Here is a 13,428-nt window from a genome sequence, read left to right as displayed (position 1 = left end):
TGCAAAGCAGCACCAAGCACCAGGGATGGCCAGAAGCAGCAGGGAGCAAACGCTGCAGGCGAGGGCAGGGACACAAACCCCTCTCTGGGGTGACTCTTCTCAGCGACACGTATCTATCCCACGCCATTTCCTCATTGCATCCAAACATGAGAGCTCAGCCTGAAACCCAGTCCCTGTCTCCAGCACTGTGCCGAGGGGAGCCAGAGGAGCCCATGCCTTCACCCCAGCTCTGGCCCGCATTGGCTGTTTCCCCGTGCCTCAGTTTCCCTTGTGCCAAAAATGAGGGATGCACGACTTACATGAGGACGGGTTTGATGGCGTTCTTGATGTTGCCGTACGCCGCTCGGCCCAGCAGCTCCCGCAGACACCTCTCCGCCAGCTCCGTAGGACTCTCCTTCTCCTTCTCGGTGGCTTGCAGCGGGGAGGGGGAGCGGCTGCGAAAGCAGAGGAGGGCGATGAGAGCGGCACTGACTGTGCAGCAGCAGTGGGGGAGAAGAGGCACGGAACCCGGCCAGGGAGGGTTGGAGCAAAACGGTCGTGGCATCTGCCCACACCCCGCGCTGCACAGGGCCGCGGGCTACCCCTCGCACAGCCCACAGCCACCCCGCAGCAGCCAAATGTCACCCTGCCAGGCAGACGGGGCAGCTCCATCCCCGCAGAGCCCAGTGATAAAGCGCTGCTGGATTTGAGCCAGATCAGGGAGCAGCACGGGTGCATGGAAGGCAGAGGAGGGGGACGTGCCAGGACGGCCCCGCTTGCAGTGCCAGGCTGTGCCAGGCAGCAGGGACAGCCCCCGCGTCCCTGGGACCAGGAGGAGGATCCCGGTACTCGGTGTTGGAGGGGGAAGGATCTTACCGCTGACCATGCAGGACATAACGTCCTCCCAGGGTGGACGCAGCCTCCCAGGGGAGGAAGAGCAAAGCAGTCACGGTTTGGCACAAGTCACCCTGAACATGCACACCCCAGAGGAGATCCAGCCCCTTTCTCCGCACTCGGGCTGTTTGGCATCACAGAAACACCACGAATGCTTTTTCCACCTTGATGCTTCAGTTTACAAGAAAAAGGGAAAAGGCACCTGGCCAGAAGCCAGCTTCCCAGGGCTGATACATCTCTCTCAACCTTCAAAAGGAAAATCCCAGGAGGAATTCATGCCTGCTTCTCTGCTCTGCGCTTCTCAGCTAAGCATCTCCCCTTCAAACACCCAGCTGGTGGCAAGCACGCAGCCAGCGGGGGGGTTCCGCCGGACGAACGGAGGGACAGCGAGCAAAAGCTGTATTTCAGTTCCTGAGATTCCTCTTGCCTGGCTTTAAAACAACTTCTTTGGTAGCACTGAAGCAGGAATCCCTCCCAGAGGTCAACCCGCTGAACAGGCAGCTCAGAGCCTTTGCAAACAGTGTGCTTTAACTGCAGGGACAGCGCAGAGAGCTCTGCTCCACGGGAGTCACGGTGCCCTGCAGTGGCCAAGACAGCAATAACCTTCACGGCACCGGGTGACAGGCAGAGCTCCTGCCACCTGCGGCATCCTTCAGCAGGGCTTCCCCTCTGGCCACTCGCCGCGTTTTTCACGAGCTGCAGACACAAATCAGCCTGCAACGCTTCTGCCCTGCAAAACCTTGCCAAAAGCAGCGCCAGGGCCCCGAAGCCGCTGGTGGAGCAGGCGGGTCACGGCAGCAGCGAGCACTCACCTTTCGGCCTCCTCCACGTGCTGTAAGTTGAAGAGCAGCGAGGGCACGATTTTGTCCATGTGCTGTGGGTCCCAGATGTTGGCTTGGAGCTCATCGTTCACCGTCTTCCTCACCACTCCTTGCAGGCCTTTAATGCCGGACATCCGGATCCTGGGGAACAAATTGACACCAAAATGCTACATATCTATATAGCATACGTTATTTTACATTTATATACACATATACACACGGGTGAAACTGTGCAAGAAGTTGGAGAGAAGACACCCATTTCTGCGCTGCTGGAGGGGTTCAGGCAGGCGATGCCCCAGTTCCAAGCTCTGGGCTTGGTATACCCCGGGGCAATCCTTCGGCCTCGTATCCCCGAGAGACGCGGCTTCCTGCAGCCCGCCAGACGTGAGCGGGAAAGGCTCTGAACCAGCTAAAAGTCATCCTGGCAGCAGCAGCCAGCTCCCATCCACTGCCTTTCCCAGGAGGCCCCCAGGCAAGCAGCAGCCACCCGTCTCCACGGCACGCGCTACCCGAGATGGAGAGGCGGCACCAGCGAGCTCGGCCTCTCCGAAGGATTGGTTTTGGACCTGGGAGGTCTCCGCTCTCCAGCTGCAACATGCATGGAGGGTTTTCCCCGTTTCCCCCGTCCCCAGCAGCTGCAGAGCCGTGCTGTGCCCACGGGGATGCTAGATGCTAGGGAAACCTAGGTGCTTTTTGACACCTGTGTCCTTTCTGGGACCAAAGATCCTGACTCTGCTCTAGGCAACGAGAAAGTCATCAGTAAAAATCTCCCTACGCAGCAGGATTCCCAGGTCTGAAACCAGCCCCTCAACACCTACGGCTCACGCCCGAGAAAGGTAGCACGTACTTATCTGCAGAAGTAAATGCATTAAATAACCTGCTCTGAGGTCTCCCTAACACATTTTTGCAGATCTAATCAAGGCAATAATCTGATCGAGACACAGTTCTTGAGGGAGGAGCACTGAGCAGGACCAAGGCCCCAGGAAAACAGCGTGCTCCTTTTTAATTACAGGAGCTGCCGAATTTCTCTCTTCCAGTCTCCAGTGTAATTTAGCCAGCGTCACCGGTGCCCTGAAGGTCAAGTGGAAATAATGAGCCTTCTGCATTATTTCTTTATTAAGGGGGGGAAAAAAAAAACCCAACGCCTGTGAGTCTGCAGCAGTAAAAGGAGGTGAGCCTGGTCCTCAGAGACAAGCCTCTGCTAGGAGTGGCGAACCTCAGGGGTTCGCCCCTCTGCAAGGCAACTGGTGCCCGGTACAGCAGCTCCGGGAATGGCACCAACACGACGGGCTGAAATGCTGCCTGACATCTGGGCTCTACTTCAGACTTGTCGCCGGCAGCAGTGGCCTCCTGCCCAGAGCGTCCCGGCGAGAGCCACAGGTGCTACGCCACCGGTGCCTCACCGGGTCATTTCAAGCGCCGGGTCTTTTTAAATACACCCCCGTCAGGCCTGGCCTCGGCAGCAGTAAACAACATTAATCTGTCTGCTTTAGTCGTAATTAATCCCCCTGGGGTACATTTCCCATCACAGCAAAGCAAGTCAGTCCTCGATGCTAGAGAAATGTAACCGCCTTTAAACGTGGAAAATAACAGACCGCACGGCTGCAGGAGGCAGTTTTTGAGTGAACATTCATGCTGCTAAGAGTGGGGGGCCTCTCCCCATCGTCATCGTCCTTCCTTTTGGGGCCCGGATCACTTCCTTGCCTCTGAGCTCCAGCTGCCTGCAGGCCGTGGCCCTGGAGCGAAGGTGAGAAACGCTTAAAGATGCACTGAGGCAGCCCTGTGACGGGCAGCCTGCGGGTGTTACCTGCTCACATTCTGCCCAAAGAAAAGAAGTTGGAAGCCTGAGGGCGCATTGGTTCCTCGTCCTGCCATCGGTCACGGTCAGGGCGAGCCGATGCCCGAGCACAGCTGGCCCTGCTCTCCGGACAGCAAATGCAAACCAACTTCTCTCACGCACGTGTAATACTGCGTGCAATATCCCACACAGCGACAGAGGCTGGGTCTGTGCTGCGCTGTGTTTTCTAGGCTCCCGTTTCATCCTCCCATATAGTCAGCGGGGTTTAATGCGTAGAAAATAAGGGAGGGTAGAGAACAGCAGCCTGAGCGCAGCCAGCCCCTGGGGAATCACTGCGCATCTCCGTCACAGCACAAAGAAATCAATCCGTGCACAGCCCGCGTCCAACCTGCCCCCAAAAGCAGGTGCTTCTCCAGGAAAGGCAGAGGCTGGGGGGGCAGGGAAGCCCCCCCAGGAGGCATTCGCAGAGCCCACGGGGCCAGGGACACCCTGCTCGCGGCACTCACTTCGTCCGGATGTCCAGGTCGTCGTGGCTGGAGTGGCACATCTCACTGAAGCGGGAGACAAAGAAGTCGTAGCTGCGGTGATAAGATGGGGTGTCCTCTTCGATGTTGGCAAACTTCACGAACTGGGAGAGAAGAAAGAGGGGGTCAGCCCAGAGGGCACGACAACAAAAATATTCTTAAAATTCCTCTCCAAACCGGCAAACATTTGTGGGCTTCAGCTCTTCACTACAGCAGCTCGGCGTGCGCTCGGGATGACAAGTCAAGCTGCCCAGCTGCACCCAGGACACAGGGTGCCCAAGCGGGAACGTGCCATCGTACTGTCCCACCGAGCTCCAGCAGCGCCCAGGCCCCGCTGCGGATGCTGCAGACCTCACCGCAAGCCCCAGTGGTCCCTGTAAAGGGCACTTAGAGGTGCAACGAGGCTCTGAGTTAGGGATCCCTAACATGCAGCACACACTAGTAACAGGAGATAAATTTGTCCCCAGCTTCTTTCCATCCTCCCAGACAGCACAAAACCTGGCCAACATTTCCCAAACGCTGCTGCAGGGATGAAAACGGCCTTGGAAATGCCAGTGGAGAAACCAACTGCAAGCAGGTTCTTAACCACATCCCAGATCTCGCCCGCAGCACCCAGCAGCATGAGGTCCCATCGCTCCCTTCCAGCTTGGCTGCGCCAGCAGGCGCGGAGCTTGCCAGAAATGCCAGCTGACCAGCAGATCTGGCTTTCAAGCTTTCAGGGAGAGAATTAAGGAGGAAGAAAGGATAAACATGTTTTCAAGCTTTCCTCTGAATTCTGAAACTTGTTCATGAAAAGATGGGAAAAAAGGGTCGGGCAGGAAGGGGGAACCTCAACTCATCCAGTCATGCTGACAGGGGTAGCTTTAAAAAAGGAAAAATAAAGAAAAACCTCAATAGTACAAGAGCTGCCACAAAATCCAAGGCATCGGCTCCTGGCTGGAACGTACAGAGCATTCAGCCTGTATCCACCCAACAGCGCCTGGTGCTGCGAATGGACGAGGTTTATCCTTGGCCTGGGACAAGCATCGTGCCACCAAGTCCCCGTTCTTTAACCTCCCACTCAGAGCAAGGGCGTAAGCAGCCGCTTGCCAAGATTTTAAGCAGGGGAAACCTGCTGGCTGCTTTTGTGCTCCCGTGCTGCACCTGCTTCAGCATGCGGGGAAAGCCTGAGGCCGTTTGCATGGGCCTGGGATGAAGGGAGAGGCAATCCTGTCCAAGCAATCCCCAGAACCACCCCAGCTGTTAACTGCTACCCAACGGCACTGGGAGAGCAACGATGCAGTGCCAATGCCGGTGCAGCCCCACTGCTTACGACAGCGCGGCACGAAGCTCTGCGGTCGCACCCAGCGATCCCACATCGCTCGGGCAAGCTGTCCTGGGCCGAGGCATCAGGGTTGCTGGGTTCCTCTTCCAGCTGGGAGGACCTAACCCACCTCCAAAGGGTTACCCCGTCCACCCGGCATTTCTTCGGGTGCTCAGCACCCTCTGGAGACGCCACGCTGCACGGGAGCTCCTTCTTTAACCCAACCCTACCCACAGGCTTTTCTCACTTCTTGCTTTCTGCGTTTGCTGGCGGCCGGCCCCGCCAGGAAAGCAGCAGGCAAACGGCCCACCGGTGCCCCTCCACAGCCGGCAAAGCCAGCCCGCCCGTCCCAGAGCATCACACAAGCCGCTGATTAGCATGCGCCCACTGTGCCGGGCTATTAATAATGTCAGCTGCCAAGGCTGGCTCTGCGCAAGCAAAGGAGCCGGCTCAGCCCTGCCAGGAACCGTTCCCAGAGCGCAGGGACTAGCTCCAACTGATAAACTCCTCTTACTCACCAGAAAAATGCAGGGCTGTTACATAAGAAACCTCTGTGCCCGGGGGCTCTCAAAGTGGGGTTTTTTTAAGCTCATGGCAACTCCACGTGCAACCGGAGGCAAGGGCAGGATGCCGAGTGAGGAGCAGTAACGAGGGCTCCCTGCGGCAGCTCCGGGAGAGCCGTCCCAAGCGTCCCGTGGCCAAGAAGCGCCGTGAAATAAAGGAAGGAAACGGCTTCTCTTGCAGCCGGTATCTGCAGGTATCAACCCCACACCCACGCGGAGGACGGCAGCTCGTTTCGTGCCATCAGGCAACCAAAACAGGACCGCCTCACCAGCGCTCCTTATTCCGAAGCTATCAAGGCCCCGGGGATTGCCAGCCCACCCAGTCTACAAGAGCAGCGCCCGTGGTTCAGCTCCCTGCCCCGAGGGCAGCTTCCCCGGCCGGCTGCCAGGCACAGCGAGCCCTGCTCGCCTCTGCCCTCGGGGGGACGGACATCCCCCCACGGTGCCACTGCGCCCGGTGACACTGGATGCAGCACAGTGTTCGTATCTGCCAACAGCTGGAGGCAGCTGCCCCCTCTGCATCCATTTTCAGCCTGCAGCCTCTGGCAGGGCCAGAACTTGTAAAAAGCAGCCAAGAACAGAGAAAAAATCAGCCTCGAAGCCTCCTTGCTCTGTCAACGGGACATTTTTAGGACTCTGCCACTTGTTCATAGACTGTTGCATTTTTCCAAGACTTTGCTGCCTCTACAAGGGCGCTGTACCATGCAGCAATTACGGGAGATGCCCAGCCCGGTCCCACTGCCCAGTGGCAAAAAGCAGCACCAGGACACATGGAAACGACCCAGCGAGAGCTGGGCCGGCAGGAAAGGAGGCATCAAACCTTCAGGGAAAGCGACTTATTTTCACTAACGGGCACCGCATCCCAGCCGAAAAGCTGCTCTGCAGCTTCATGCCGTCATTTCCACTGTGAAAACAGTTTAAAACATGGAAACGCAACACTATTTCTGCTGCGGTTTGAAGGGGGTGCGGGGCTGGGCAGCTTGGGGCTCCCATGCTTGAAGCCGACAAGCTCCGACTGAAACACGGCTGGGACGAGCAGGGAGCAAGCGCAGGGGAAACGCGAGGAACGCGGCTGCCTTGGAGAAGCAAAACAACGGCTGGGAAGGGATAACACTGCCACCTATAAATACATCGGACATAAATACATCAGAAGAGGAACATCAAGGTGGGGGAAGAGATGTTTAAACGAAAGATCAATGTTGGTTCGAGGAAAACTAAAATGGGAATGACATTGAGCTGGGAATTAGATGGTTCCTACCCAAAGCAGGGAGGTTGCCCAGAAGCCTCCTAATGAGGATGAGAAACCGGAGTGGATTTAAGCTGCAGCTCCATACGTTCATCCCGGGGATTATAGGATGGGGTTATAGCGATCATGGGATGCTGGATTTTCGCTGCGGGCTCCAGCACTGCGGCCACGGAGCCCGGCAGGCTGGTCCCCGGGATCAGCCCCTCCGCAGCGCCAACACCTTGGCTCTGCGCGAGGAGGGAGACGTGTCTCAGGCGAGATTTCATGCCGCGGAGAATGACTCACTTGGAGCAGGTTTCTATAAACAACCTCCTCCCGCCTTTGCCATCAGCTCCGTTATTGTGAAGATTGCTTGAGACAGCACCCTCTAATTAAGCACGAGCCTGAGGCACATTCCTCATTAGCAGATATAGGAAGAAGTGTCTCATTATCATTACTCCCTTTTCTATGAAAGCCCACAAGTTTTCTGTGCTCTTTGCCCTCTGAATGCCGCCACGCTTGAGACGGCCAAAAGAAAAAAACCATCACTAAACCATCGTTCCTGAGCTGGACTCCTCATTAAAACACCCGCTACTGATTCCTGACCGCAGTGACAGCAGCGCTAAGGAAACACCTATCCATGGTCCAGGACCATCTCTCCTCTCCGCGGGTGCCTGAACGCGGGAGGTTTGCTCCGCGCGGGCAGGAAAGACGAGGCAGGGCTCCGTCTTGCCTTGACCCAATGCCTCCTGCTTGAGGATGTCTGTGTTGGGGCCGGTTCGCTGAAGCCTCTGCCGTGGCATCGTGAGCCCCTGCCGTGAGGGCTGTCCCCTCCTCGGCTCCACGCCAGCAGCTCCCGTTGAGGTTCAGCTCCACGCCACGTGCCGGTGGCCCCTCTGATGCAGGGCTCTGCTTGGGCACCATCCAAGGACCTGAGGGAGTGTCCAGAGAGCAGCCACGGAGAGGGAGGTGCTGGCTGAGTTGAGCTTTAAACCCTACCTCTATCCCAGGTCCCTCTGGACCCTGGGACAACCCCTTGCACTTCCCAAACAGCTCAGGGGCTGGGCAAGGGGATATTGCGTGCGGTTGCAGGCAGGGCTGCACTGCAACATAGGAAGTTTTCTTAGCAAGAGATCCAGCTGCTTGCCACTGAGGCGGATCCAGGCAGCTCCAGCACATCTCAAGAGGTTTGGACAGCAAACGGCACCTCTCCGGTCTCCCACGGAGCTTGGGCCGCCCTTGGGCAGAGGGATGTGGGTGCCGCCTGGAGGTCCTGCTCCCATTGCAAGGGGCTTTCCCAGGCAGCCCCTGCAGCATACCCAGGGCTTACGGTGGCATCACCGCACTGCAACGCCACAGTAAGCTGTTGCTGGCAGTGGGTTTCAACCGAGGGATCAATCCTCCCACTTCTTCAAGGGCTGTGGGATTAATAGGTTTGCCGATGGGCAGCTCACACCGCTTTCAGCTGGGAGCGATTAGTTGCGGGGGAGAACAGGGGCGAGAAAGGTCTCCGCTCAGCTGCCCATGCCTCAGTGGAGGCACTTACAACCCCGCGTCCAGGACTGTGCCAGCTCCTGGGGGAGAGAAGCATCACGGGACGCAGTCCGGGAGGCGTCAGCGGAAACGTTAATACCGTCCCTCTCCCCGTCACACACGGCAGAGAATTAAAGCTTAGGGCTGAGCTGTCTTACGCGTTTCCCAGGCACTCGAGAGAGCATCTACCCAGTCCACCCTCCTGCCCACAGGATGATCAGCTCCACCTAAACCCCCTCTTAAAAAGCAGCAAGGACAGATGCTGCTTGTCCAAGCCAAGCTATCGGGCAATGGCAAGAGCCCTCACAAGCCCAGGTGTCAGGTACCCCCAGCGTTCCCGGTAAAAACCAGCAGAAAGGCCATGCTCAAGTGGCTGCTGGCTGCCAGCCAGGATCAGCCGTTCGGATGCTGGGAGGACATCACCTTTGTTCATCCCTGCTTCTCCTTTCCCCTCATTTTATGTCTGTGACGGACACATCCCCAGTCCAGCTCAGCCATTTATTGCAAGCAGCAGCTCTGTTTAAGCCAGCCCTTTTCTGAGCACAAAGAGCTCCCAAAATCCATGGGGATCACCTCCTAAGTTGGTCTATTGTCTGAAATCGCTGACAGTCCCTGTGTCCTCGGGCTCGTTTAGGAGAAGCTGAATTCAAGAGAAGGAAGGCACGGCAGCAGAGATCAGAGACCAGCGACTGGTGACGGACAAGTCACCAACAAGTCAAACAGCAGGGACAGCGCACGGGCAGCACCGCTGGGCTCTCAGAAACCTCACGCGTGGCAGGACGCATGAGAGGGGACGCTATAAATCCTCCCCTGCAGCCGCTCCCCATCCTTTCCCAGCGAGGTTTCCTGCCCTGGCACCGTGCAGAGGTGTGGGGCTGACAGGCAGGGTGGAAAGCCAAGGACGGGATCAGCAGGGTGCTGCCGCCTCCCGCTGCACTCCTACTCACCGAGTTGGTCCCCAGGATCTGCAGGTTGGGCTTCTCCGACTCCAGCAGCTTTGCCACCATCTTCAGGAAGCTCTCCACGAAGAGGTTGATGCTCTGGCAGTGGCAGGCCATGAGGAGCTGGTCCAGGGCCTCCATGGCAATGCACACATACCTGGGAGCAGGCAGAGGCCAGGGTCACTCCCCGACAGCAGCACGGGCCTGCGGCCATCCCTCCTCCTCCTCCCCTCTCCCAAACCGCCTGGGTGCCCACCAGCAAAACGGCAACCTCCTGCCCTGGCCAGCCCAAGGAGAAAAATTTTACACCCAAAATACCCTTGGGATATTTTTAGACGGTGTTGGCTGTTCCCAGCACTGTTCCTCCTAGCGAAGACCCAGCTGCCCCAGGACCAAGCCTGCCAGCAAACACCTTGCATCTCCCCCCACGCTGCTCGTGGGCTTCCCTTGCCCTGAACTGGTCTTTACATCCCGTGAGGGAGCGCTGGGCTTCGTACAGGGTGGGCTCAGTGTCAAACGCAGCCTTTGTCACAGCCCGAGCTGATCCTGGCCAGGGAGGAGGGACAGGACGAGAATGCAGAATCAGGCTGCTGGGTTCCAGAAAAGCTGTGCTTAAATATACAATAGAGCAACCCTGCAGAGCATATTCACATCTCCCCAGAAGTTCCCGGGGTGAGCAGGGTTTCCTCCAGCAGTGCGCAGACCAGGACGCAGCATTGCCCACACCAGGATGACCTTGGTCCCCGTCCCTCCTCCGGGGATGGGGCTCAATCACTCAGTCTTGGCTCCGCGTGCTGAACGGGGACGGGGGAAGCCCAGAACGTGGTTCAAATACAGCAGCAAGACGGGACGCATCCGCGACAGGTCCTTGGGCCACGCAGGGGGCCTCCCTGAGCGCAGCACATCCCTTCGCCATCCCTCCCGACCAGGCTGAGCTCACTCACAGACCACCCTCTGGCAGTCGGCTTCGCTGCAAGCTGCTATGGCGCATCTTCCAGGCTATTTATTAAACCAGTCCTGCAATGCTCCCGCCTCTGAGAGGAAGCTGGAAGACCTCGTGCCCAGCGATGAATCTCGATCAGGTGCCCGTTACAGAGCTGGCCAGATGCTTATACTGCAATTGCAGAATTTCTCAGCTGTTGCTTCGCGTTTCCAAGACAAATTGGACCAGTTGCTCGGCGTGGCTCTGGCGAAGCCTGTTCGCAGGCTGGTCCTGCGATGCTTTCTGCACCAACAGAGTCCGGTTCATTACCGGCGCGGTGGCTGGAGCCCCTGGATGGGCTGCTTGTGCAATGACCACGCTGACCTCCAGTTGCTGGTCGCCCGCTGTGTGCGTAAAACCCAGCGAAGAAGCAAACCCCAGCCTCCGACCGCTCTGAGCAGACATTTATTCCAGCTGGAGTTGCCCAAAACACAGAAAAAACCCAAATGGTGACTGCACCGAGTCTCACAGCTCCAGCTCTTCTTGCAGGACCTCTGAGGTACCCAAACATCTGACAGGGACCCGGTCCCAGGACACTGGGAGTAAAACAAACTTTACAGCTCCTTACCCCCTCCCTTTGACTCCTGCTCTCTGTGCAGCCGTGAATCTTTGTACCATGGCAGCTCGCATCAAGCCCAGATCTGCCACGGCCAAGAAAGCAGGAGGTGGCAAGCACAGATCTCTTTATAGCGAGCACAATTCCTCCTTTAACCTCCATTTTTCGAGCCAGCTCCTTGCCCGGCTGGATTTGCAGCCTGGGTGGCATGCAGCAGCCACCAGCTTGTGCTGCAAGAGGGACACCCGAAAGCACCGAGCTCGCCAGCAGCGAGGCGGGCGGGAGCTGCCCATCTACTTGCACCAGCCCTGCCTGCGCATTAAAGGGCAGCTGGGGAGGCAAACTGCCCTCTCAGGGAAAGGGAGGTGTCTGATAAACCCTGGACTTCCAGGTTCCAGCTGGTAAAACACAGCAAGACCCACCCCTTCTCCTGAGGCCCCAGAACTGTTGAAATCTGGCTCCGGTCTTGAGTAGATCCTCTGGTGCCTTGTAGCATGGTTGAGCTCATACTGCAGCCTGTCCTTCAGACACCATTACAGCTCTTCCAGATACTGTGAAAATAAGCAGCCAACTATTCCTGGATCTGTGAGGCTCCTACCCATCTGTCAAACTGGGTTAAAACTGGCCCAGAGGGAAAAAAGGTATGAAGACGTGACTGACGACCGGCATGAAGCATCAAGCTCCTTTCTCGTAGGAAACAAGGCTGAAAACAACATTCTGTGCCCAATATTATTGCAACAGCAATTGTCTTTTGGGGACAACTGGACACAGGCTACCAAGAGGGAAAAGGGACACTTGTGGAGTTGTCACCTCTGACCTACCCCAACCATCCTCTTACAGATGGTGGGTTGCATTGCTGCAAACTCAAACAAGAACGCTTTCTCCTTTTAGCAATAAAGTTAACAAAAAGATGACACCCAACGGGCCTGAAATCAAGGCTACCTTCATCTTACGCGCAGGAGAGGCACCCACGTGCTCGGCTGCTCTTTCAAAGCCCGGCTGCGGTGTCTGCAGCGGGGCAAGCCCTGCTGCTCCAGCCAACACCGACCTACAAACGAAAGGTTGATCCAAACCCATTTCAGGCATTTCAAAGTTAGACTCTGAAAATTAGCTAGTGCTCCAACCCAATTACGTGCCTATACGCACAGGCGGCGGAGGAAGGAATGCATTCCCCCCTTCACCCACCGAGGCTTGTCATTAGATGTCAAAAATCTTTGAAAGCCTTTCTTTTCCCAACGTAGCAAGCAGAGCCTGTTAACAGCCGCTTAACCACAAAACTTCAGGCAGAGCTTTGAATGTCCTGTCACTCCCGATGACGGGTGATGCGGACGAGGCTTTGAAGGTTTTCCAACTCTAACACTTCTTAGGCGGGCCGCTGGCTTCTTTTCCCCCGGGATAAAAGGCAGGCTGAAGTTCGCACCACGAAGCTGAGCTGTGTTTGTCTGCCACGGCTTTGTTCAGGAGACAACAAGAATCAATCCAGGAGCTATTTCAAAGGGAAGGAGCCCTCCCGTGCTCCCCCAGCATTCCTAATCAGGGCAGTCAGCTATTTCCAGGCCGGGCGCTGCTCTCTTTGCAGTAAACACGGCAAAGCCTTGCTGGAAGCGACGCGGGGAGGGAAGACGGAGGGAAGGGGGCCCAGCCAGGACCACGCAGGCGAGTCGGACAGAGCAAACACAGCAATCCCCATCCAGCCCAATGCATCCCCATCACGTGCTCTCTGGAAAAGCGTCAGCGCGCTGCCCCTCATCCTCGCTCCCACTTGTGCCACATCACCATAGCTCAACAGAGATGTGCGTGGGGTGCAACACACCCAACCTTGTCCTGAATAACCCCCAGCAAGCTGCAGCCAGGGCCACCCTGTTTAGCTGCTTGCCCACACCTAGCCAGACTTCCACCTGGCTCTGGAAGAGCCACCATGGGCTTTTAAAGGCCAGGAGGGTGCCACAGGCTCCTGATGATGGCCCAGAGAGTTGATGGCAGTCTTGCTGCTGGGGACAAACACCATACGCACGCAGACTCCTCAGGCACGGACAGCACGACGCCAGGGAAACACTACATAGCTCTCAGCTTGCCTGGTCCCTTGCAACTTTGCAAGGAGTATGCACATTGCTGCGTGCTCCTGTTGTCTCACTTTCGGAGGCAGAACGTGCTCAGGTCTCTCTGCAGCGCGCTCGTAGCTTCAGGACACCACGGAGCACGCAGGAGCTGCATACCCCACACATCCTCCCCCTTGCCTGAGCCCCCTCTACTATCTAGTGGCCCATCGTTATGCCAGTCACTGGAGTGGCTGGAACAGCCTCACCGCC

The 13,428-nt window shown here is 57.2% G+C and overlaps 1 protein-coding gene across 1 annotated transcript in view; it reads right to left on the bottom strand.

The window, feature by feature from the left end:
- Positions 1–13,428, bottom strand: part of EFR3B (EFR3 homolog B (S. cerevisiae)) — a 27,362-nt gene that overhangs the window by 11,580 nt on the left and 2,354 nt on the right. The window contains 5 exon segments of the mRNA XM_009319768.1: positions 296–434; positions 1,686–1,835; positions 3,999–4,120; positions 9,588–9,738; positions 10,834–10,907. Of these exon segments, the coding sequence (XP_009318043.1) occupies positions 296–434; positions 1,686–1,835; positions 3,999–4,120; positions 9,588–9,738; positions 10,834–10,907 (636 nt within the window).

Source organism: Pygoscelis adeliae, unplaced genomic scaffold (genome assembly GCF_000699105.1).
Source record: "Pygoscelis adeliae isolate BGI_AS28 unplaced genomic scaffold, ASM69910v1 Scaffold121, whole genome shotgun sequence".
Taxonomy (NCBI): Eukaryota; Metazoa; Chordata; class Aves; order Sphenisciformes; family Spheniscidae; genus Pygoscelis; species Pygoscelis adeliae.
This window is presented reverse-complemented; position numbering and strand designations above follow the sequence as displayed.